The sequence below is a fragment of the Artemia sp. Qi Xiang Cuo genome, chromosome 4 (assembly GCF_049724085.1).
Source record: "Artemia sp. Qi Xiang Cuo chromosome 4, ASM4972408v1, whole genome shotgun sequence".
Classification (NCBI taxonomy): Eukaryota; Metazoa; Arthropoda; class Branchiopoda; order Anostraca; family Artemiidae; genus Artemia; species Artemia sp. Qi Xiang Cuo.
Genome location: NC_142797.1, coordinates 83,729,538 through 83,755,622, shown reverse-complemented (window position 1 = coordinate 83,755,622; position 26,085 = coordinate 83,729,538). Strand labels below are relative to the sequence as shown.

The following is a 26,085-nucleotide window of genomic DNA, read 5'->3' as shown; positions in this document are numbered from 1 at the left end:
GCTTAGTCTTGTGGCATCTATTCATAAGCAATGATACTAAACTGTTCTGTAGTCCTAGGGCTACTTTTTGCCCTTGTCCAGATTACTCTTGGAGCCGAGGATACGAAAGAACGTTGTAAGAACACCTCTTTTCTTTTTGAATATAAGTGTTTTTGGTTGGCGTATATTTCATCTGAAATTTAATTATAGCTATTCTTTCTATAGTAGGCTTTTTTTGTTTCAGGTTTCCAAAACGTATTATGTTCCTGCAAGTATTTATGTAAAGAGTCCTTTGAAAGTCGATTAAGGGTTAACGATGAAACCTGCATTAACTGGACCGGCACCTTCCTTGTTTAGTGGCATTAAATATGCCTCAAACAGACCGGTCGCTTCTTTATGAATACGTTAAACGGTTTAAAATGAAACCAGCATTAAATACATATTTTCCTACCTTACAATGTTTACAATTGCAATTATTTTTGCAGTTTATAATGAAACTCGACTTGATGGACGTTTGTCTGCCGTATGAACCAGCTAAACGGTTTGCAGTGAAACCTGCTTTGAACGGACAGGTACATGTCTTATTAAACGGTTTACAATTAAACATGCCTTAAAAGAACCGATATCCGCCTTATCAACAGGTTACACGGTTTACAGTAAAACCTGCCTTAAGTGGACTGGTACCTGCCTTTTAGTCAGTTTACGATTAACAATAAAACCTTCCTTAAGCAGACTAGAGTGTAAGAAGAGCGTATTAGAAGTAGTAAACCCTGCATTAAAGACAAAAATTTGGATTTAAATTAGCCAGTCAAACTAAAAAATTTGAGAATTTGAAAGCAGAGAACGAATCCGGACGTGAAAATAAGTTTTATCAGAATAGAGCAATGCAGAGTTCTTTATGTAGAGTTTTGTCATGGTCATAGATTACAGATCCCTTACTGGAAATAACTGTCTAAAAAACGCCAAGCCTTCTTGGCTGCTTTGAAATTCTAAGGGTTCCTTTAATTAAAAGTAGCCAACCAGTGGCGGATTCAGGGGGCGAGGGCCCCCCTAACTTAGTTTAAAGTAGTGTAATTTGCTTAATTAACGCAAGACTGCTTTAATTAAACTTGCTACTAACGTAAATTTATCGAATCAACCTGTTTTGCCCCCCCCCCAAAAAAAAAAATCCTGGTTCCGCCCCTGAAGCCAACTGGGAATAGATTTTGGTAAACTTCATATTAGACTTTGCTAGAATAAAACGCATAAACCGAGTGACAAAGGGTCAAACTATTGGCACCAATTTACCACACTTAATATTCGATCAATGTCAGTTATATTTTGGCATCGATCCATTGGCAAGTACTGTAATTAATTTCTGTTATTACTAATTAAAAACAAGGAAATCAGAGAAAACTGATTTTATACAAAACACTTTTTTTTTCAGATCGAGTACAAACTGTTTAATAACGGTCCTCTTAAACAGTTTGAACTGAAAATTATTTTCTACTTATTTTAATTTCCACTATGGAAAACCTATTAAAAGCTTAAAAACCATGGAAAATACCTTCTTGGGGGGCAGTCTCACTTGTTCTGCAGGTATACCTTAGATTTTGATGTATTTTGCTTCTCAAACATTGATATACTATAACGCAATTTCTTCAATGCTTAAACACTACTAAATATAAGTGTGAAAACCAATATTTATTTTAATGAAATTATCGTGTATCTTTATGCTCGAAAATGGCAGGAATCGCCACTTTTTGTACTGCAATATATATTTTCTTATTTGAAAATGACATCAGGATCTTTAATTTCCAGTTGAAAGAACCCTTGTCTGATATTTTACGACAACTGGGTTGATACGACTATTCTGGGGGGGGGGGAGGCGGAAAGAAGCAAAACCACAAAAGCAAATAAACACGCATTCATGAAGATCGTCTTGGGGAAGTTATGAAATATTGTAATTGCTTAATATAGGGGGGTTGAAACTTGTGCTTCAGTGTTGTTACGTTTGCTGGATTTAAAAGTATAATTTCCATCCCTCTTTGGGGGGTTATTTCCTCTTTTTGTAAAACCGCACAAATATTCTTTTGCTAATTTCCAATCATTTCGTAAATTCTGTATATTTGGAATAACAATGAAAAACACATTTATTTGATACATGTATCGTTCTTGAAATGTTCTTTTGGAGTTCGTTTACTATTGGCACAGGTCTCTCTTTACTTACAGATCGTGGCAACGATCTGTAAGTAAAGAGTGGCCTAATAAGACACGTGATCAAAAAGAGGGGGATCCATAGTAATCTCAGTGCTAAATGAGCCTCAAAAACTAAAAACTGTGCATTAATGACCCAAAGTATCTACTTTGATTTTGGTTTTATGCGAGGGGTTCCCCACTTTCCACTACTTGGTGCACATCAGAGAGTGCCACCTATTCTGCCACATGTGACACACTCTGCACCCAACGTAGGTACACATCCATCTCATATAAGTTCTTTACTCCATGCTTGGCTCACATCCACCATGTGTGGTATGCGCTACACAGTTTGCGCACGATTTTTGAAAATGTTTTTTTCTTTGTTTTCTAATGGGTCTTGAGATACTTTCAGCTTGGCTTACAAGGACCCTAAGCATGCTTCAAAATTATCGTAGCGTAAATATTATATCAATGTAGGTATTTCCCTAATATAAAATTTTAATCGCTTTTAGTCTTTTAAATTGCTATCTTAGTCAAGGACACGTGGTTTTTTTTTGTATTGTTATGTTACAATAAAAGTTAGTTTTAAAAATAGCAAGGCCGTTTCAACAGAGCAATTTACAACAATAGGCTGCTATTATTGTCACGCAAATGTATTAAAAGGAGAAAGTTTTAAAGCATCAACGAGTCAATTAAAGTGCTTTCAGCACTCTGTTTTCACTCTTGTAAAACCAATTGTCTTATTACAAAGAGGAAACTTAGTATTCCTAGCAGTCATTGGCGGTGACTGGGCTTAAAATCTCCTCCTCCCCGCGGAAAATTAAATAAGAATAACCCATCTAAATTAGAAAAAATAAATTCTAGTGTTTTGATATTTTTAGCTTGATATTTTGAAACATACAAAACGGTATGTTTTATGATTTCGTGTAAAAAAAATTTGCTTCATATAAGAAGCAAAAGGATATAAACATATAGCTCCGGTCCAGAGTCATCCCCCAAATTGAAGGTCTTAGACCTCCCCCTCAGACCCCTGGTGTTTCCCAGAGAAACAGTCAATGAGTTTGACATAAAGTAGAAAAATTTTGATCAAAAGTAAGTAAATTTCAAAATAATTATCAAAAGTTGTCTTGATTGCAATTTCGTAGATTGCAATTTCAAATAATTGTAATTTTGTCAAGATTGTTCCCCTGTCCAGAATTGAGACAAATTATCTATTTTTTCTTCTTATTACTTATACAAGGTCGTTTCGAATAAATCAAAGATGTTCTAAGCGTTGAGTCTATTTAGCTAGATCTCAAGTCACTCAATAGTATTCATTCACATGCTAGCAATTACTGATACCTTTGCAGGGGAATTGCTAGATATTGTTTCCTTGGGTGGGGAAATGACTAAGCTAGGTGGGTAGGGAGTGGTAAATGTAGTGTCTACCGCCAAAGTGTGGTTTTCCACTCACTTTTGAAATTTCCCTTTGAGAAGGCTATTAGTATTTTAAATGGCATTGTCCCGCCGCACCTCGTTAACTATACCAACATGCATGGGCGTAGGGAGGGGGGGACAGCTTTCCCCCCCCTTGACCTTCAAATTTACATTACTTACATATGGCTGAAAAAGCAGATGGTTTGGAAAAAGCAGTTGATAAAACTCCATCACACTATCGACTGCCCCCCCCCCTAGACAATATGCCACCTAATGCCAGCATATTGTCATGCCAACGTGTGTATGCTATTTGTTTAATACCTTACATTCAATTTATGTTCTCTTTTCTGAATTAAAAATTAGATTCAGCCTATCGTGACCCGGAAAAGAAACTTCTGTAGTAACAGTAAATTTTTGCGCTCAAACTAATTTGATTTTAAATATAGAAATATTATATCCTAAGTAAATGTGTCTTTGACGATAAATACCACAAGGAATTTCATAGATTTTATAGATCAACAATGAATTGATTAATTCACACATATGAAAGCAAGCAGTTTGTCATTTAGTGGTTGTAATATCTTGCATACAACAGAATCACAACATTAAGTTTGTTGTCAGGCACATACTTCACATAGTAAAAATATCCGTCCCGTTTTTTGTAAATTTAAGATTTAAAGCGTACCTTGTCAAGCACACGAAGTTCCATCGACATATATATATATATATATATATATATATATATATATATATATATATATATATATATATATATATATATATATATATATATATATATATATATATATATATATATATATATATATATATATATATTATATATATATATATATATATATATATATATATATATATATATATATATATATATATATATATATATATATATATATATATATATATATATATATATATATATATATATATATATATATATATATATATATAAACGGGACGGATATTTTTACTATGTGAAGTATGTGCCTGACAACGAACTTAATGTTGTGATATATATATATATATATATATATATATATATATATATATATATATATATATATATATATATATATATATATATATATATATATATATATATATATATATATATATTAGTGCCCAAACAGTCGTTGGTGCATTCTAATCAGGATACTTGAGAACCGCTTTACTATTCCCTGGAAAAACCAGGACTTTTCGTATATCCCCCAATCTGGTTTTACGTCCAATCTAGACCATGTTTTTGGTTCTAGTTCTTTGCCAGTACGTGTAGTTCTTGTCCTTTCGAATAATTTCACTTCAGATCTTTTCCCAGTTCAGTGTATTATCAGTAGGCCTACCTTGTTTGCCACTGCGAATAATTCGTCGGTACTCACTCAGAGGTGGCATGAGGTTCCGGTTCGGCGTAAATGGTAAAGAAAAGTTTCAAGATTCTTGTGATTTCTGTCAAAAATTCGCGTACCGTTTGATCTACTTATGAAATTCTCTCATCGTGATGAAAGAAATGCGCGGCTACGTCTTAATATTTATTACGCCGAACTGACCCATGCTCTTCTGTTTGCCGAATCTCAGGGAGTGCCCAAGTCTCGTGCCAGACAAGGAACTCAAGAAAAGGGATGGTCTTCTAACCCTTTGTTACAATTAGCATGCGACCGAGCTACCTTCTGGTACGGAATATGGAAAGAATGTGGTAGACCACGCTCAGGAGTAGTTAAAGAAATGAGAGTTGCATCTAAGCGTGGATTTGGGAAGGAACTTACTCGTTACCGCGCGCAGTTGAAATCTGACATGGATAAACTATTACCTTGATGAGTTTTCAGCCCCAAACCAGGATCTCAACATTTCTCTTCAAGAAAAGCTTTCATCCATCCTCTCATCAATTCCAGATAGAGATATCCTAGTTACCCAATCTCAGGATGCGTCCGCAATATGACGGTTGAAAAAGAAGAAGTCGGCTGGCATTGACCGTGTATCCGCCCTTCACCTTAGCCATTGCAGCACGACTTTCATGGGACACCTAACTCTTCTCTTTCAGATGATCTTCACCACTGGACTCGTACCATTGGCATTCAGTACTGGGTGGCTTAGGCCTGTCCCGAAGAAAGGAAAAAGTACTTCGGAATGTGCTTCGTTCAGACCGATCCCAAAAGCATCAACGCTTTGCAAAGTCTTCGAACTTTTGGTCATTGATGAAATCCAGGAAAAATGCTGGACTCCCCTTCCCAGTTTTGGTCCCAGAAGGGTCTTGGTTGCGGCCAAGCCATTTCTGCTTTTGCTTCAGTCTTGATTGACGCTGATGAATCAAAGGAGTCCATTGATATAGGCCTACATGACGTCCACCGGGCCTACGACTCACTTCTCCGTGACCAACTCATTCTGAATATGGGAAAAAGAGGTACACATAAGGACATCCTACTACCCATTAAAGACATGTACGACCACCTACAGGCTGAACTCCTACTTCCTGGCCATGGTCGAGCCCTCACTGAATATACACCAGACGTGATGCTGTCCTGCCGAGGGAGTCAGTCACATCCCCTTGTGCCTTTGATAATTGTATTATTGAAACACACGTTACAATGGTAGCTGACGCCGATGACATTCTGAACCCCAGCCGTACAATCGCAGGTACAGAGACCACCTTCTCCGCACTACAATCAAATTACAGTCGTATTGGCCTTGAACTTAGCCCGCAGAAGTCGGATATTCTTCTGTTCAACTGGCGCCAAGAAGAGGCCTCGTCTATGAGGCGGGGAGAACTGTCTTTAGCCCCTGTCCCGAAAATTATTTGCTTTGGTTTACCAATTGGAAAGGATCTCAAAACTACCCGCTCCCTTCTTATTGATCATCTCCGCAAACGCCTGGCTTTTTCTTACAGTAGAGTAGTTTCATCTAAAATCAGTTTCAACCGTTTAATTCTGGCTCGACTTTATAACGCAGTATCCCTTCCCCATTTCCTGTACCTAAGCCCATTTTTGAGAATTTTTCCCGAACCAGAGAAAAGAAAGCTCAGATCCGCATTTTTTAAGTATGCAAAGTTCTTGTTGTGACACCCGCCGTGGACAAGAAATTCGCACCTTGTTAAAAATTTTAAAATTGCGGACCCGACGGCAGCTATAATTGAACAAATTAAACGGTACAACGAGAAATTTTCTTCCCACTTTTGGTACTATTTGCCAAGGCAGTGAATCACTGTCCGTTTAATTTTGTTTGCCCGTCTCTTGTCATATTTAATCTCTTGTTATATCTAGTCTTTGTACCATCTCTCGTCATATTTAGACTAGTTGATATTATTATTTACTGTACTGGGTTTTCTTTCTTTTTTAATTAACTTATGATTATTTGGGTTTAATTTTTTACCAATTGCGGCTTGATGTAACGATGCTTATATTGCTTATGTTTGTTCAGTACTTGAGAGTTTAAAAAGTTTAAAAAATAAAATTTCTTACGTACCTGAATTGCAGTGTATAATTGAAGTTTTTTTCTCGTCTTTGTAATTTGTTCGAAGTGTTTTTTTGTGTTTGTGTGTTTTTTTTTTTTATTTTTTACTGATACTCCGTCTTTTGTACCTTTTTTTGAAGGGTAATAAATAAATAATAATAATAATAAATCATATTTGATATTACATGTGTTTGTATATTTACCCTGAAATTACTTGAGTATGGTGTGAATGCTCATATCCTAGCACTTTTGTCTTTCTGGTGCTCAGACAGTTTTCTGAGAGTTAGACTGACAGGGGATCACCTGAGCAGACCGATTAGACTTGTTCAAGGTCTTCGACAAGGATCTGTATTAAGCCAAATCCTGTTTAATACCCTGAAATCTGGAATAACAAAAAACATTGCTGGTGGATTCAGTATCAATCTATGCGACTTCAGGCTGCTTTCGTATGCTGACGACCTGCTGATGTTAAGCTGCAACCTTACATCTCTACAAGAAAATATTGACCGCCTGATAACAGGTTGTAAAAGTATCGGTCTAAGAGTCAACGCACTAAAGACGGAGTTTGTGGAATTTTGTCCCTCGGTAAGCAAACAGCAAAGCAGTATCATTACATATGTGACGGTTGAACAAATGTAAATTTTCCCTGGAAATACCATGAAGTACCTAGGAATATCGTACAATCATGGTGTCAGAAGTTCTCGTTTACTAATAATCGATAAAATTACCAATAGTATTCGTTCAAGTACGGAAAGCTTGTCTCTCTGAAATTTAGCTTAAACAGGAAGATTCTTGCAAAGCTTTCCGCAGCAGTTGCTCTCCCTCAACTGCTTTATGCATCTTCGCTATGGGACTGTTTCACGCAAACTGACAGACTAAAATACCGGTCTGTATACTGCAGATGCCTCAATTTTTTGCTTCCATACCCGCTCTACGAGGGAAATACATTCTTTCTAAGATTTCAAAATATGGTAGACCCAATTGTCGTTGTGCCGTCTACTGAAACAAGTGCAGAAAAAAAGGCGTTGGTAACATTGCTTGAGTTTTACCTATACATCTGATCTACGAGTGCGAATGAAGATTTTACTATTTGATTATGTTCTTTGATGCTGAGTGTTTTTGTTTTCATTTTCTTCTTTTGTATTACTCTGCTTTTCTCTTTTTTTGAATGAGCGGGCAAAATTAAAATTATTATTATTATTGTTATTATTTTTATTATTTATCTATCCTAACTGGGGTATGGATAAACTATTAAAATTGTCTTTCAGATCCATCTCCGAGAGCATCTGATCATCCACCTTATAAAAGACCTTCTGCCACAAGACCTGGATATGTTTCTTCAGTTAGTAATCAAGATACATTCGAAGAGAATAAACCTTTCAGATATGCCGTACAAGAAAGAAAAAGACCAGAAAGACAATCTAGACCTATTCCAGGGTCACAGCCGAGTCTTAATCAAAGACCTGGGCTCCCAAGAAGACCTCAACCTTCACCTTTAAGGCCATCATTCCAAGGTCAGGATCTTAACAGGTAAAGAATGTTGTTAGCATTTAATCAGCATAACAATCAAACTATGTTTAGCTACGTCCCCACCCCTCACATTTTAAATATGGCTCATTACGGGATGCAGGTTGTAATTTAATAACTGTGCATGTATTTTTACTTGAATTATGCTTTTAGAAATCTCAAATTTTTTTTAAAATTGATGTTTATAATATAAATATATCCTGAAGCAGTAACTACACTAGCCGCATTATTTTACATTTTCCAATTGATTGCAATATGGCCAATAGCATGTTCAATATAGGTACAAGACTAAGTTATTTCACATAATCTTGTTTATATTAAAAGTATTTTATATATCTGGAACCACAATTTATTGATAAGAAGATATTGCTTGGTTACTGTCAGTTTTTCATATTCACTTGCAGCACAGTACTTCCTAAACTGTTTTCGGGCAAAGAGGGTTGATGTGCTTTTTCATTTTAGTTTAGATAACTTGTATGCCTATCATATCAAACTGGCATGAATTGGTGGCCTTAGGCCCCCCCCCAAATCCGAAGAATTAGTGAAATCCCCACAGTTTCCTGCTTTTCCCATACAATTTGCCTTTTTTTATGAGTTGTTCTTTAGTTTTATTCCCTTTAAATTTTGGTTCCCTCTAAAATACAATATTGAAAATGCACATCGTGTCAAACCTCAGCTCAGATCATGTCGACTATTCAAAAATCATGTTTAGATTAAAGGTAGGCCTACCTAAGATTGTATTTGACGTTTTGAAATAAACCTAAAGGGGGGGCATAACAATTGTATTTAACTAGTAGAGGGGCTTTTTTTTAAATGTTTACTATGTAGTTAGTCTCATAACAAATGCCAGGGCATACATACATGATCAAACAGTTCGTGGTAACGAACTGTAAGTAAGGAGCGACCCGGCTCAATGGTAACCGAAACTCTAGAAAACGGTATTTTGATACAAATAGATACATCAAAGATCAGATTTTAATGCTGATTTCAAATATATAAGTTTCATCAAGTTTAATCCTACCCATCGAAAGTTACGCGCCTGAGAAAATTTGGCTGATTTTCGAAAAAAGGGGAAAAGACCCCCTAAAAGATATAGAAACTTAATGAAAATCACACCATCATATTCTGCGTATCAGAGAACTCTACTGTAGAGGTTTCAAGCTCCTATCTAGAAAAATGTGGAATTTTGGATTTTTTGTCAGAAGAAAGATCACAGGTGCGTGTTTATTTGTTTTTTTTTCCAGGGTTGATCGTATTGTCCCAGTGGTCCTAGAATATCGTGGGAGGGCTCATTGGAATGGAAATTAAAAGTTCTAGTGCCCTTTTTAAGTGACCAAAAAAATGGAGGGCAACTAGGCCCCCTCCCACGCTCATTTGTTTCCCAGAGTCACCTGATCAAAGTTTTGAGATAGCCATTTTGTTCATCATGTTCGAAAATATTATAAGTATGTCTTTTAGGATGACTTAATCCTCCGAGGCTCCCGGGAGGAGGGCTGAAAGTTATGAACTTTACCCAATGTCAACATATAGTATTGGTTATTGGGAAGTATACAGACGTTTTCAGGGGAGATTTTTCCTGGTAGTGGAGGGGGGGGGGGGGAATGAGTCGGGATTTATGTGGGAGGATCTTTCAATGAAGGAAATTTTCATGTGGGAAGGGACATTGCTATGAATGGGACGCAGGACTTCCCAGTATTATTTAAAAAAAGATAAGAAATTAAATATAAATCAACAAGTTTTTCGAATGCAACAGCAGCAACATCAAAACTTTAAACGAACAGAAAATATTACATATATGATTGGGTTCACTCCCTAGTCAATACCTCGCTCTTTAAGCCAAAGGTTTTTTAGTACTTTCATAAGAGCTATTTATTCTAATTAACGGCCTATGTGATTAAGCGGTCATTTTTAAAGAATTGGAACAAAATTCGAACTTACGCTTCAAGAGCAAGGTATTGAATAGGGGGCGAGCCCCCTAATATACGTATTAAAAATATACGAATATAGAAGTTTGTTAAGTAAGCTAATTCGTAAGTTGCATATATTTGTTACTAATAAGAACGTTCGTAAATAAAATTAAACAACTTTCGAGAAAGCCATTTAACCAAATAAAAGTAAATTAATATGAAATTTTTGTTTTAATTATTCATTTACGGTGAGCCAAGATCAAAACCTGCATTTATTTAAAAAAGTTCAGAAATTAAATACAAAAACTAGTTTTTTTTTAACTGAAATTAAGGAGCGACATTAAAACTTAAAACGAACAGAAATTATTCCGTATATGAAAGGGGCTGTCCCCTCCTCAACGTCTCGCTCTTTACGCAAAAGTTTGACTTTCTCACAACTCTATTTTTTTCAAACAATGAAAAACTTTAGCGTAAAGCGCGAGGCGTTGAGGAGGGGACAGCCCTTTTCATATACGGAATAATTTCTGTTCGTTTTAAGTTTTAATGTCGCTCCTTACTTTCAGTGGAAAAAACTTGTTTTTTTTATTTAATATCAGCCAAACTTAAATGACATATTCCAAAGTGAAAAAGAAAAATAATGACTAACCACCAATTTTTTGGTCCGAGGGAAGGGGGGATTCAGCCTCCAGTCCCCAAAACCTATGGGTGGTAGTGACATTAATATTGCTATTATTTGGACTTCTTCAAGGGAGGAGTTTCTTTTAAGATATTAGTTTCAGTACTTTTAGTGACAGTTAGTTGTCTTCATCTACTAAGCCTCTATAGTTAAAAAAAAAAGCAAGAAAAAACGGAGTAAGCATTACTTATTTGTTAGGCGGTCTTTCGGAAGGCGAGAGAGAGAGATGGAGAGACAGACAGAGAGAGATATATTGAGTGAGAGAGAGAGAGAGAGAAAAAAAAGGTGGGCACATTTGAACCGACAAAGAAAACAAGACAAAAACAAAGTAATTAGCGATATGTAGCGTACATAAATAGTCTGATTTCGTACACAAGAAACTCATTGACGTGATTCAAAGAGCCTTTTAAAAGTTTTGATCTAATGGCTGCAAAATAAAACAAAATTTAAATCCTGATAATGATTGGCGGTGAATAAGCCTTTTGCACTGTGAGGTTTTATTAACAGCTTTTCAAGTTTTATTTTATGTGCTGGTACAACTGAAATAGAAAATATTCATCAGTAGAACTTGCATCTGCAAAGATGCTCTTGAAGCTCCGACACAAAAATAAACTAGTCGATCGAAATAGTATTCCTCACATTGGGAATAGACATTTATTTAATCTTGGTCTCATAGAAAAGTTTATTTGTTTCTTTTTTTCTCCAGAGGTACATTCTACCCTCAATCTCAAAGACCCAAATCACCAGCTGAACGAAGTCCCCAACGTGCTCCTGTCGTAGATTTTAAGCCATTTGATAATCCTTCAGAAAACATTGAACAGGAAGGTCCAGGACCTTTGCCTCAAAGGCCTGTAAGAAACCCATCTCAATACGGACCAGAAGCAGTTGAAGAAGACTTTTCTAAGGGATTTCCACCTGGATTTATCGACAATCTTCCCAACTTCAACTTTCAAGGAAATTTGCCAGGTAATTTTAAGCAGTTTTTTGCCTATTTTTGGCACGAAATTGAAAAGAAATGTCCAGAGATTGCTTTAGAAATTGCTGTAGACTCTGTCATCCTATAAATTGATATACCCATGGTGGCAGCTATAGTTTAACTTCTTCCGATTGCCTTGTTTCTTCCCCTAACGACAGCACATTTAACAATCTGGGGAATTGTGGATCAACACTTCTTACAGTCATTATTCCTACGGGTGCACTCCCGTTCTGGTAAAGATGTTCCCACGATTCGGGTATCTCTATTTCTCTCCCTCTCTCTGGAAATTTGCCAAGTAATTTCAAGTTCTTTTTGGCCTAGGTTTGGCAGAAAATTGGAAAAAAAATATGTCGGACGCCACAGCGTTTCGGGTCAAATTTTTTTAAATCTCAGAATTATAGAAGACACAATATAGTGTCGGATATGGATGTTCAAACTTGAGAATTCTGTATAACGATTTTCCGCTAATTTTTTTATGTTTAGTTTCAAGATTCTTGATAGATTTACTAAAACGTCCTAACGCTTTTGACAAATACCAAATTTAGTGTGCTCTTGTTTTTATGCTGGGAGTCATTGATATAAAGATAAAAAAATTAAAAAATAAAATTCTTACCGCTTTTGATTTACAGTATTTATCATCTGGAAAATTTTTCTAGAATTCACTGATATCAGCTTATACGCTTGAGCCCTCCCCCTAGATTCAAAAATATCTTTTACCCCCCCCCCCTAAAGTTTCCTGAACTGAAACCACTGGGTCTACGTTTTATGAGCCTCTTGACGTCTGCGTAATGTAGTGGGTAGCCAAAGCCCAAAGGCAAGTTTATTCTCTGGAAAGCTATTACAATTTACACAGTTAGTTGGTATCCGATAAATAAGGGTACACATTTTTTTATGCCTGGGGGCAAGCAAATACTGCATTCAATTTGATCATATTGCATACAGTTAGTAGTTTCATTAGAAGGTGATGAATTTTATATGTAGTTGGGTTAGTATACCCTGTTTTGTCTCAAAGGCGAGACATCAAATTGCAAATTCCAGGGGTACTTATCTGTTAGCCAGTACACATTCGAGAATTTGTATCTACAGGTACGGGACTGAAACAACTGATACGCTTGGGAGACAGATAGGATATATATAATTTGAGCTGTACATTTGCACATTAGGGGGGGGGGTTAAATATAGCGGGGCTGCATGCAAAATGTAACAACATGTAAAATATAACAAAATGTTAACCGAATCTAATAGTCTCCGTATACAAACAGCAATAAACCGGTTATTCTCTGATTTTATAGATCGAAATCCTCGAGTGTGTAGTGGCTAACAAGTAAGTACCATCCAGGAAAAATATGCAGTGTTTTTTGGCGGGGGCGGGGGGCATGAGAGGACTGAGAATTTAATGTTTGGAGGAATAAATTAGACTATTTTTTCTCCGTCTACAAAAATGAGCTTACGCAATTTTTTTTCCTTTTTGTGCCTTTCGTTGGACAGATTCTTTGGCTAGTAGATACGAAACATATATAAAGCTGTTGATGGCAAAGAGATTTATTCGAATCAATACTTATTTTGGCAATCCTTAAACATAACTATTACATAACTATTCTTCGTAAGGGAATTCTATAATGACAAAAGGGTTGTACCATTCGGTTCTCAATCAAGCTTCTTTCTCAAATACAATGGTCGCTATCGTGATAGCGCATCCCATCCTCATAATAGGGCAAGATGTAGCCCAAGGCTATATAAAAATTACCGGAAAATACTACTATAATAATAAAATTCTTACTTTGTAATATGCATAAATTTTCTACTAATGGGATTTTCATGTTTTCTACCATTCTTATCGACGTTTTTTATATCATTCTTATTTATCCAAGAGTTCCAACTATTTCACAATGACATGACGTTATTAGCCGGTAGATCTTTCGCAATATTCGTTAACGAGGAGATACCATGATTCAAGCAATGAAAAGATGGGTTAAATATATAATTTAGGGCTGTCCGTGGCTGTCCTCGGGACCGCTGTCCCCAGGCACAGCCTCTGAGGGAGTGCCAAACTAAGTTTTTTTTGCCAATACTATAACCGGCTTATGTTGTGGTAGTTATGGTGGGGGGCAAAATTTGACATTATCCCTGGGCCTTGAAAACCACAGCTACATTTCTGCCATTAGGGAAGTGTATGTTGTATTGTCACATTAGTAACCACTATATTTGAAAAGCGTTTCATATGATTGTTATCATATTCAGGATTTTTGTTCGTTTTTGGCTATTCTTTTCGTTTCCAAAAAATCAAACAGTTCGTAGTAACGAACTGTAAGTAAGGAGCGCATTGTAAGTAAGTATCAATAGAAACATCAAAAGAATTATATTTTGATGCTGATTTCAAATATGTAAGTTTCATCAAGTTTAGTCCTACCTATCAAAAGTTACGCGCCTGAGAAAATTTGGCTGATTTTTGAAAAAAGGGGAAAAGACCCCCTAAAAAATATAGAACCCTAATGAAAATCACACCATCATATTCAGCGTATCAGAGAACCCTACTGCGGATGTTTCAAGCTCCTATCTACAAAAATGGGGAATTTTGCATTTTTTGCCAGAAGAAAGATCACGAATGCGCAGGCACGTACGCATGAATTTGTTTCGGGGGGGGGGGGGAAATCCTTCAAACCCATTATTCTGTGAGAAAAATCATAAAATTATGGGAAAATGAAAAAAAATCGTGAGATTTCGGGGGGCGGGCCCGGAGTCCCCCCCCCCCGTACGTCCCTACGGATGCGTGTTTATTTATTTGTTCGTTTGTTTTTTTCCCCAGGGGTGATCGTATTAACCCAGTGGTCCTAGAATATGGCGAGAGGGCTCTTTCAAAGGGAAATTAAAAGCTATAGTGCTCTTTTCAAGTTACCAAAAAAAGGAGGGCAACTAGGACCCTCCACACGCTCATTTTTTCCCAAAGTCACCCGATCAAAATATTGAGATAGCCATTTTGTTCAGCATGGTCGAAAATGTGATAACTATGTCTTTTAGGATGACTTAATCCCCCAAAGTCCCCGGGGGGAGAGCTGAAGGTTATGAACTTTACCCAATGTTAACATATAGTATTGGTTATTGAGAAGTATACAGACATTTTCAGAGGGTATTCTTGTTGGTAGTGGGGGGGAGTGGGTCGGGGGTTATGTGGGAGGATCTTACCATGAAGGAAGTTTTCATAGGAGAAGGGACATTGCTATGAAGGGGGCACCGGAATTCTCAGAATTATTTAAAAAAAAAAATTAGAAATTATATATTAAAAAAACAAGTTTTTTAACTGAAAGTAAGGATCAACATCAAAAATTAAAACGACAGAAAACATTATGTATACGATTAGGTTCATCCCCTAGTCAATACTTCGCTCTTTAAGCCAAAGATTATTTAGTACTTTCAAAAGAGCTATTTATTCTAAATAATGGCCTTTGTGATTAAGGGGTAATTTTTAAAGAATTGGAACAAAATTCGAACTTTAGCTTAAAGAGCAAACTATTGTCTAGGGGGCGAACCCTCTAATATACGTATTAAAAATACAAGAATATAGAGGTTCGTTACGCAAGTTAATTCGTAAGTTACGTATATTTATTACTAATAAAAACGTTCGTAAATAAAATTAAACAGGTTTCGAGAAAGCCATTTAACCAAATAAAAGTATAATTAATACTCTATTTTTTTTAATTATTCATGGACGTTAAGCCAAAATTAAAACCTGCATTAATTATAAAAAGTTCAAAAATTAAATTAAAAAAAACAAGTTTTTATAACAGAAAGTAAGGAACGACATTAAAACTTAAGTCGAACAGAAATTATTCCGTATATGAAAGGGGCTATCCCTCCTCAACGCCTCGCTCTTTACGCTAAAGTTTGACTTTCTCACAACTCTATTTTTTTAAACAATGAAAAACTTTAGCGTAAAGAGAGAGGCGTTGAGGAGGGGACAGCCCCTTTCATATACGGAATAATTTCTGTTCTTTTTAAGTTTTAATGTCGTTCCTTACTTTCAGTTAACAAAACTTTTTTTTTATTTAATAACTTTAAAAGACGAGTCAGAATTTGTTTATATGTATTTTTGTTAGGTTTTTAAGAGTCTGGCAATCATTTCAGGGAGGGGGGTCAAACCCCCTAGCCCTCCCTTTGGATATGGCCTTGTAACATCTGTAGCCTAAACCTGTCAAGAAAATCTTGGAATTGGGACTACTCCCAATAGTTAAAAGCCCACTTTGGTATAACTTAAAACTACCTCAGACAATCACTCCGGGCAGTCGGGTGGGAGTAGGGATGTACAAAGAAGGATATAACCAAGTTAAATTTATACCTGGTGATAAAATCCCTGAAACCCTGATATGGTAGCTCCTTGATGTCCCCCTAGCGAGAAAAAGAATAACTAAGACTTGTAGGTCAACAGTACTGATTTACGCCAATTGTAATCTTACTCTATTTACTGATATGGCCTTTTTAAAATAAAATAAAACAAAATAACAACACCTCGCTATTGACAATAAAAACAATCCGTAACACATTCATCCATTTTCTCCTCTCTCGTAAGAACTGTGTTGTGTAACATACCACCTTTTGAATTACTGCATATAATCTTGTATAACCAACGCTACCTTTACACCAATATAACCAATTATGTAGCATCTACTACGAGAGGTCTAAGTAATTTCGGTTCTCTCAGTGTGATAAGTTTTGTAGTCTAGTCAAATCAGATATTTGCTTGTAACAAAATCAGCGCAATCGAAAACCATATAAAAAAAAACGAAAATCGATAGCATTTCGAGGCATTGTAACTTCCAAATTGTTGAAGGATTTAGTATAAGGCCCTTAATTATTGAAATGACTTATTTGTGATTAACATTGTAAGGGTTTCTTCATTTTTGGAAAGTCAGAGACGGTGCTGTTGCGCTATAACATATAGTAACTTTCAAATTGCAACTAATCTTGAAGATATCCTATAAAAATTTTGGGATAGTCATTTTGTTAAAAATGGTCGTAAGGTGCAACAAGTATGCCCTCGGGATTTACTTGATCCGCGCAGCCCCTGGGGTGAGGCCCGTCAACTATACAAGTCACCAATTGCTTATAGATAGGTTTTATAGGTTATATAAATACCATCTTGCGTGTCTAGTGACTCAAACTTTGGGGCCGTTATCTCTAAACATAACAGTATTTTTAGGACCATGTACATAATAAAGAATTCTAGACCAACAGGGGCTCATAGCTCAAAAAAATTAAAACTGATTAGAAGCAAAAATTACAAAGCCCTTTCCGTCTGCCCCCTCCCCTAATTTAAGATTTTAGGTTCATTTGCACTCTCCCTTTCACTTCCTGAAAATTTTAACTTGCTCCCCAAAGTCATTCTCCTGCTCCCCAAAGGCTCCCCAAAGTCATATTGCAGATATGATGTACTGATCAACTGGTGGCTGGTGTCTTTTGATTTACCTCGCTATTTAACTATGAATTGATTGTAATTTCCTATAGTAGCTTATAGTAGAAAAACGTTTAAGTAGGTCGTAGAAATTTTGATTCATTTTAGCTCCTTCCCCTCTGTCTCCTCTCCCAAGTTAAAATTTGAGTTGCAATCAGCCCCGTTACACTCCCTGAAAGTTTCAACTTGATGATTTATATGTAGCCGTATCTGTTATCTTTGTGTCTTATGTGATTGTTCATATTAAAGTTGAATTGTTATATCACTTTACTCCTGCTCATCTTAGGTCTTAAATATAATTCTTTACTTTTCTTTGAAAAATTTATTCTTTGGAAAACGTTATTTTAGAGTAATGACACGAATAAGATTAAGAGCGCTAATCAAATAAAGTAGAACATCGTTCTACTGTTCGTATTCGTCCTAGCACTTGTAGCAATAGTATGTTGAAAGTTTCAAACTACTTTTATTTGGGGGGGGGGGTATTATCTCGAATAATCTTTAATGATCCCCTCCTAATCTTTTTATATCTACTAATAAGGGGCAAATAAAGGAAAGAACGGCGCGGTCTCTTTTAACTGTCTTACAAGGCAAAATCTGCTCTCAGCAAAATGTGTATTCCCTTAAATTCTTAAAGGTTATTGGCTTTGAACTCAATGCTTTATTTGCTTATTTAGAGTGAAACAAGGAATTTTCCTAGGAAATTAAATAAAAGCCACTTGACAATTATTAACAATTTACTATCAAAAACACATAAAATTGACAATGAGCACCGATATTCCTTTTGTTTATCTTTAGTGGTTTAGTGATATTCAGCCGATATCAGGCAATCAATCGGTACCAGCTGATATTTAGCCGATATTCGTTTTTACCTTAAGTAGTCTTCAGTCAAACGTTTCATGGTAACGAACTATAAGTAAGGAGTGACGCGGCTCAACAGTAACCAAAGCACGAAAAAACAGAGTTTTGATAAAAAATAGAAAAATCAAAAGAATCAGTTTATTATGATGATTCCAAATATATAAGTTTCATTTAGTCTAATGTTATCCATCAAAGACTATGAGCCTTAGAAAATTTTCCTGATTTTCAAAAAGTGGTGAATCACCCCCCCTAAAATTCAAAGAATCTTGATGAAAACCACACAATCAGATTCAGATTATCAGCAAACCTTTCTGTAGAGGTTTCAAGCTCCTATCGGCAAAACTGTGGAATTTATTTTTGGAATTGCTTTTTTTCCAGGGGTGATCGTATCGACTCAGTAGTCCTAGAATATAGGGAAAGGGTTCATTCAAACAGAAAATAAAAGTTCTATTGCCCTTTTTAAGTGACCAAAAATATTGAAGGGTAACTAAGCCCCCTCCAACGCCCCAACTTTCCAAAGTCGCCTGATCGAAATTTTGAGACAGCCATTTTGTTCAGGGTAGTTAAAAGGCCTAATAACTATGCCTTTGGAAATAGCATAAACCCCACTACCCGAGGGGAAAGGTCTTTAAGTCATAAAATTTATCTATTGTTTACGTTTAATATTTGTTATTGGGAAGTATGCATACATTTTTTGGGTGGGCGGGGGGTTGAATTTTCTGCTGGAGTGTTTTCACGGGGAGAATTTTCCATGGGAAGGGAATTTTGCAGGGGGTGAACTTTTCAGGAGAAATTTTTTACTGGGGGGAATTTGCCAGAATTCCTATACGAAATTCTTTTTATGTGTCTTGCTTTCTCTTTGCCTACTCAATTCTAGGCGTGGAGGTAATTGTCCGGGGCAAATTTTCTAGAATTGTCTAAAGGGTATTTCGGTGGGGAGGAGGAATTTTTCCGTGGAGGTAGAGCCAGATTTCTTGTGAAAACTTTTCGTTTTTATTTAATATCTTTAGAGATGGATAATTTTTTTATTCTTAAAACTAGACTGATATAAATCACCGAAATCCTTTTATGTCAGTAAAGCTGCTTAAAAACTAATGTCCGCCCTTCTACTCGGTGAAATTGCCAAACAGCCCACCTCCTAAATATTTAAATAGTAGCAGATGTTTATGTTCATTAATCTATGGTTTCTTTTGTAATTAAGGCGTTGATTCATTTTTTTTTTTCTAGACGCTCCTGCTGGTGAATCCCGTGGATTTTTGGATGGCTTCAGCAATTTCCCGAATTTCCGAACCGTAGGAGGATTTGACCCATTGGGTCCTCCTCCCGAAGGTGAGTATTTCTGTTTATTAATTAATTTCTTGAGTTGACTAAATTAAAATTCAATTTAGATTCTTAAGATTTGTCACCACTCACTACTTATTCATCGAGCATAACGAGTCGGTGATAATCATAACGATCCAATGGTACAAACTGTTTGATCGTGGGTTTCGTGCCGATTTAATGATCAAGGTCCATTGAATAAAGAAATTCTTAGTTGTTTCCTACAATGAGTTGTTAGAGAATCACTACATCGGAATATGTGTGAAAGTAGGTAAAGTGTATTCTATTGACAAATGTTAGGGGACAGCTTCTCCGGACAATTTACGCCGATGGAGCTAGCAAATTCTATTTCCGTTTTTCTGAAGTGAATACGTTGTGCCAAAATTCACCTCTCCGAGAAGCGGTGCGTTACCCCACCATAAAAATATAATGCATGGCAAGTTAAGGTAATAGGCTTCTTGGTTAGGGAGTAATGGTTCTCGATCCCAAATGCCGAAAAGAAAAAGAAAATATGTCTTTTTTTCAGGTGCCGTTTCTGGATCTTCAGACTCGGGAGACTACAGACCATCAAACTTGAAAAAAAGAAACCCAGATGATAATTTACAGAGACCTGAACGGTATCCAAGTCCAGAGACAAGAGATGCTCGGGCATTAAGTTATAGTGTAAGTAACGTTTAATCAGTTCTAAAAAATTTCTTTTTTGATGGAAGATTAGATTGTGATCCAGTTCGTAAGATTTTTAATAGTCAGGAGCTAGACCCACTCGCAAAGGAAGGGACCTTGGTTCGTCCTACAAAACACCAAGGGTTGTAGATCTCCGCCTGAATTTTTCTTATTTTTCAATTCCCCTATTCTTCGATTTTGTTTAAAATCCCCTTTCCAACATCCTGTACAGGTGTTATAATATACCTGCCTATTTGATATTTTTTATGATTTTCAAGGAAAAATTAATGAATGAGCATATCAACTAAACAAAAATCGAGAATTTTGAAGTGACTGATGCTTGAAAAATAAATTAAAGATATAGTTCGACATGCGATTTTAATGACAGAATCGACGATTGTCTTATTGGAGATTTTAAAGGTTTCGAGGTGAAGGAGGACTGCCTGAAGTTTTTTCTAGCGGGAGGGGGTGAAGGAGTGAAAGGCAAATTTGTCACTAGAAGAGCGTCCTAATTTTTCAAATTCTAAAAGATTTTGTACTTCGACGTCCAGAGGGGAAGGGTCTGACATTTGCACTCTTCAATCCCTCGTGCGTATTCTTGACGTGAACTATTCCAAAATCTCAGTTAACTATTATAGTCTTTTTTTTACAACGAGCACAGTGTATCTGTTCCTGACACAATTTATAAGCCACGCAGAAATGGAATAATAAAATGGTTTGGTTTTAAGGGATCAAATTAAATGGGGGCTCATTTGCGTGTTAGCAAAAATAGAGTCAGCCAAAATTAGCTTTCGGTGGCTTGGTAATGAAAGTATAAACGGCATCTTCGTGCAATTGACAAAAATTATTTTTTTTTCGATCAAATTTAGAAATAAATATCTTTTTACATTCTAATTCATTTCTTTTTAAATATTTTCAAAGAGGCTATTGTTCTGAGCTTCAAAAAAAAGTACACTTCAAAATGCTTGTCCTATGCACCATAAAAACTTTATTTGTTAGAATTAAAAATGTTTCTTGGGGACTGGGGTCTTTTTTAGTTCTCCTGGATAGCTCTTTATCATATATTCCTTACGTTACTATCCTGGGGGGGACTACATTTATATGCCCTTGTATTGAGATATATTAAGCTACGCTTAATAGAAATAGGGTAAGGCCTACTTTACTAGAATACATACATTTCTTAAAATATTTAATGCAAAGGGACAAAACTATTCTGAATTTTGGGAGGAGAAATTTCACCAACCAAATATACCACGGATAACTGTATAGTAATATATGAGCTGCTACGTTTGAGACTCAATCCAGTTTAGGACAAGATTACACTCGCAGAAAAAATTACCTTGCTAGCTCTTTGCCAATCAAATAGCTCGCAAAGTGGAGATGAGCGGGCGTGGCAGCAATACCCGAGTCAAACTTAAGTTACATCCGTTGATAGAAAAAAAGAAGGTTTAAGAATTATTCAGATTTGTCGTCCATTTTAACATCGTACATCTGCTACGATTTCAAAACTGAATTTTAAACAACAACTTTTTCCTAGAGGAGGAATCTTCAGAAAAACATCGAGTGAATGCTATTCACGAGCTGATCCACCATTATCTATATTGTTCATTAAATTAACGTACGGGTGGCAATATCATATTCTTTTACTGAGCGTTTGAAATAGAAAAAAGGAATCTTTTTTCCGGGAACTTTTTAAGAGTCTTATTTTAAATTCTCGGAAGTAAGAAACCATTAAGCTTTGAATTTTCGACTATATATATATATATATATATATATATATATATATATATATATATATATATATATATATATATATATATATATATATATATATATATATATATATATATATATATATATATATATATATATATATATATATATATATATATATATATATATATATATAATAGGCTACTTTCAAATTTGTTCACTAAACATTTAAAAACCAATTTTTGTCAGTAGTGGACGGATTAGGCAGGGTAGACAATGTTTTTGTAAGTGTTGTTTTAAATGATCCTTTCATAGCACTTTTAAAAGAGGAAAATATAGATATAGCTTAAATTTTACACATAAGTTCGTATATGTAGCATATATAGATGTAGATAGATGATGTATAGATGATACTTTCTAAATGTAGTTACATAGATAGATGTAGCTTATATATAGAAATTCGTGTCACTAGTGGATGGACTAGGCAGAGTAGAAATTGTTTTGTAAGATTCTTATTTTAAATTCCTTTTTCAGAGCACTTTTTAAAGAAGAAAAGATAGATGTAGCTTATATTTTGGTAAGTTTAATTTACTCTATTTTAAAAATCTGCCTTGTCCTTCGCTTTGACGACTAGGTGTTGGTTATGGTGGTCACATAAATGATTTATATGCATGAACCTATTTCACGGCTATTTTTATTCTTAGTTAGAGTTCTCCCTAAAAGAATACAAGGTTATAGTTAAGACAAATGAAGAGGAGAGTCAAAGGGGCTCATTCCTCCTGATTCCATACGACACCAACTTGAAAATAATATTCACATTACGGTTGCAAAATTTGCTCTATTGTCGGTTCTGTCACGAACTTTGCTGGTCCTGAACAAATATCACTCGGTAAACGGAAATTTGCTTTGGCCCCAAAGGCAACGTTAGAAGCAATTGGTTCTCAATTGTATGGGTTACAATTGATAGCAATTAGGATACTTAATCTCTATGTCTATTGTTAGGATACATGACCCTCTCTGTCTATTGTTGGCACCTGAGGATCTTATAGATGCTCACTTTCCATTTTGGGCTTATCAAAACAAATATGTACCTAAGCATTCCTTTTTAGCTCATTGACTTCCGGCTGCAATTGCTTAAAATCTAAATTTGGCTTTGATTTTAGACTTCTGTACTGTCATATAGCAATTTGTATGCTAACTAATTACGGCAATAGAGCCCAGACAGTAATTTTGATATTTTTTTGGTTATTTGTGCCATTTTTGAAGTTAAATTTATCTGGTATGAAAAGACTGCTGGCATAAAAAGATTAAAACTCGTGATTCCTTGGTAAAATCACTGTTTTCAGGTAAAATACATGTTTTCTTACTAAAAAAATCCATGGCATTTCAAATATGCATGGCATGGGTCAACAAATCCATGTAAACATGGATAAATCCATGGCGGTGGCAACCCTGCTCAATCCCTTCTGGTCTCAGGTGGCTTAGAATCTCTATGCTTCTCAGACATCTCAGCATTAACTTTGCGGCGGAAAACGGTGTCTGGTATTAGATGCAGGTTAAAAACTGGTTGGTTGGTATAGCAGGCGTGGTCTTGTGAAACTTTATTCGACGGTTCTAGATAATGCTATATTTTTTAGTACGTTCGAGCATCCCTTTTCTGACATATCCACTTAATATTGACTTTTCCGGATGTAATCCGTAAAAGAAAACCTCAAATACTTATCTGACAATTTTTCAACTGAACGCTATACGCAACAAGATGAATAACAGCATTAATCACCTTGTTTACAAACCATTGAAGGTGTGCCACATTTCACAATTACTGTCCCTTTTTGTTATCTGCGTGCAATTTCATATTTTTTTCCATTTTTGAAAATACCAAATTATTTTTTTATCTTTCCATGTTTGTTTGATTTTGCTTGATCTCCAATCAATATTCTTTTCAAATATAATTTTGGCTTCCGTGAAATTTACAGTACATTACAGTAACTTTTACATCTTTCAAGCAAATTTTGCTAAGAACATGGCAGCAAAGATTTAAACTATTGCCTTTTTTGTGTTTATTTCAATAATCTTGATCTAGTTCGTATTTGTTATACCTTGTTCGTATTGAACACCTTGTTCGTATTTGTTATTTCCAGTATTGCAATATTCTGCTTTATTTACCACGCCCTTATACATGATCGCTCTGTTTGGTGGTATTGGTACTACGCCTGTTTTGTATCATCTTCAATATATAGACTACTTAGCTCGATTTCTACCTACGGTTGGGCATGCATTGCTGTCTTAGGCGTTTGTTCAATATTCTTTAATATCATATAGTTTTTAGTTGTGTTTCAGTGGTTTTTAAATCATTATGACGTAATCAATCTCTGTATTTTACTCCAATTATCATTAATTATAAAAGTTGGTTACTTACTTACTTACTTATATCCCGGACGTCCTCATGGGTCGCGTTGGCATGACAACCTTCGACTCAATTTTTGTCACTGGTAGCTATTATGTGCATGTTTATTTGTTTATATTGACTTCAGAATCTACTGAAAACAATATTTTTTTTTTATCTCTCAGCGAAAGGTTTCATGCTGATGGATTGAATCTTGAGCTGGCACAATTTATATTTAATTTCTTTTTTTTTACTAACTCATTATGCTTATTTTCAGAGTCAAATTATATTGCGTCGTAAACGAAGAGATGCCAGCACCTTTCCAACAACTGAAAAATCGTCTATTTATTCTGATTATTTATTGCAAAATTCTAGCGCAAACTATAAAAAATCTAAAAAGCGTCAATTTTCTTCAAAATCAAAAAACAGATACAATAAAGTAAAAAATATTCTCCAAACTGAAAATCGAAACGCTACTGGCGTTGAAAATCCAAAAGATAAGCAGAAATTTATTTCTCATAAGCATCAGCAAAAGGCAATAAGCCGTGATCATTCAGACATGGCTTACATGGACGAGGATAAGGGAGATGAAGTTCTTTTAAGTGATGCATTTTTCAACAAAGAAACTGACGATGAAAATGACAACACTGCTTCAGAGCAGCGATTCTTTCCTAGACGTAAAAATCGACGACAAAATGATTTTCCAAGCTTTGAACTCTTCCGCCCATTCTTTGACGACTTTCACGCAAAACCAGAAAGACCTTCACCCCCACCAAGACGTTATAGACCACGCCCACCTTCTTCACATGAATTTCACTATGATGGTAGTGATAATAGTATTCTAGGGTCTGGAAACTTTATTGTCCTTCCTGGGGGGACTTTTAAGGATTATGCAGACTATCATGATGATTATTACTATAATAATGAATACAGACCTTATAGACCCGAATATAATGGGGATTTCTTTGCAAACTTTAAGGACTTCGCAGACATTAATGCTCATCGACGACGCTTAATAAATGTTAGGAATGACAAGTTTTAAAAACTTAACATCGAAAACGAGCATGGGCTTTGGCTCGTAGTTTGGAATTTAATTCAGAGGAAGCTAAACATTTCAGATGGGTGAGGAGAATCCAAAAAGTGGTAAATTATGTTTGTTTGTTATGTCATGTTTGCTATGTTTATTTTTTCAGTAGACATGGTCCCTGTTTATGTTTATGGTCGCCATAAACATGGTCCCCATGGTCCCCATCTTCTCTTTTCGTCCTTGCCTGCGCAGGAGTTCTGCTGATATTAAGCTTAACGCTGTTAAACCTTTATACTTACCTTTGAAATTTGATATTTAAAGATGTCCTTGTTTTCGAAGTACAAATAGATAAAATTAGAAATAATGGATGAAATGTTTTCTATTGGAGAGTAAACTATAAGCTTTATTTTTTCTTGGAAGTGGTATGTGTCTATGCAGCTTTGAAAAGAATTTACCAAAATTAGGAAAAAAAGTAGTTTGTGCTAGCACTGTATTATATATATGTTATGCGTGGTCTTTTTTGCTTTGTCAAAAAATAAATTATTTTTTCATAA

General features: G+C 35.5%; 1 protein-coding gene across 2 annotated transcripts; it reads left to right on the top strand.

Annotated features, from left to right (window-relative positions):
* Positions 1-26,085, top strand: LOC148953541 (uncharacterized). Of its 2 annotated transcripts, XM_089088590.1 has the most exons (7): positions 1-115; positions 8,301-8,562; positions 11,849-12,108; positions 19,650-19,751; positions 20,269-20,405; positions 22,653-22,695; positions 24,782-24,916. In XM_089088590.1, the coding sequence occupies exons 1-6, from the start codon at positions 31-33 to the stop codon at positions 22,662-22,664; spliced, it is 858 nt and encodes a 285-aa protein (XP_088944716.1). In that variant the 5' UTR covers positions 1-30; the 3' UTR covers positions 22,665-22,695; positions 24,782-24,916. The 2 variants fall into 2 exon arrangements, with proteins under 2 accessions (XP_088944716.1, XP_088944715.1); XM_089088589.1 differs by lacking the exon at positions 22,653-22,695 and having other exon boundaries at positions 24,782-26,085.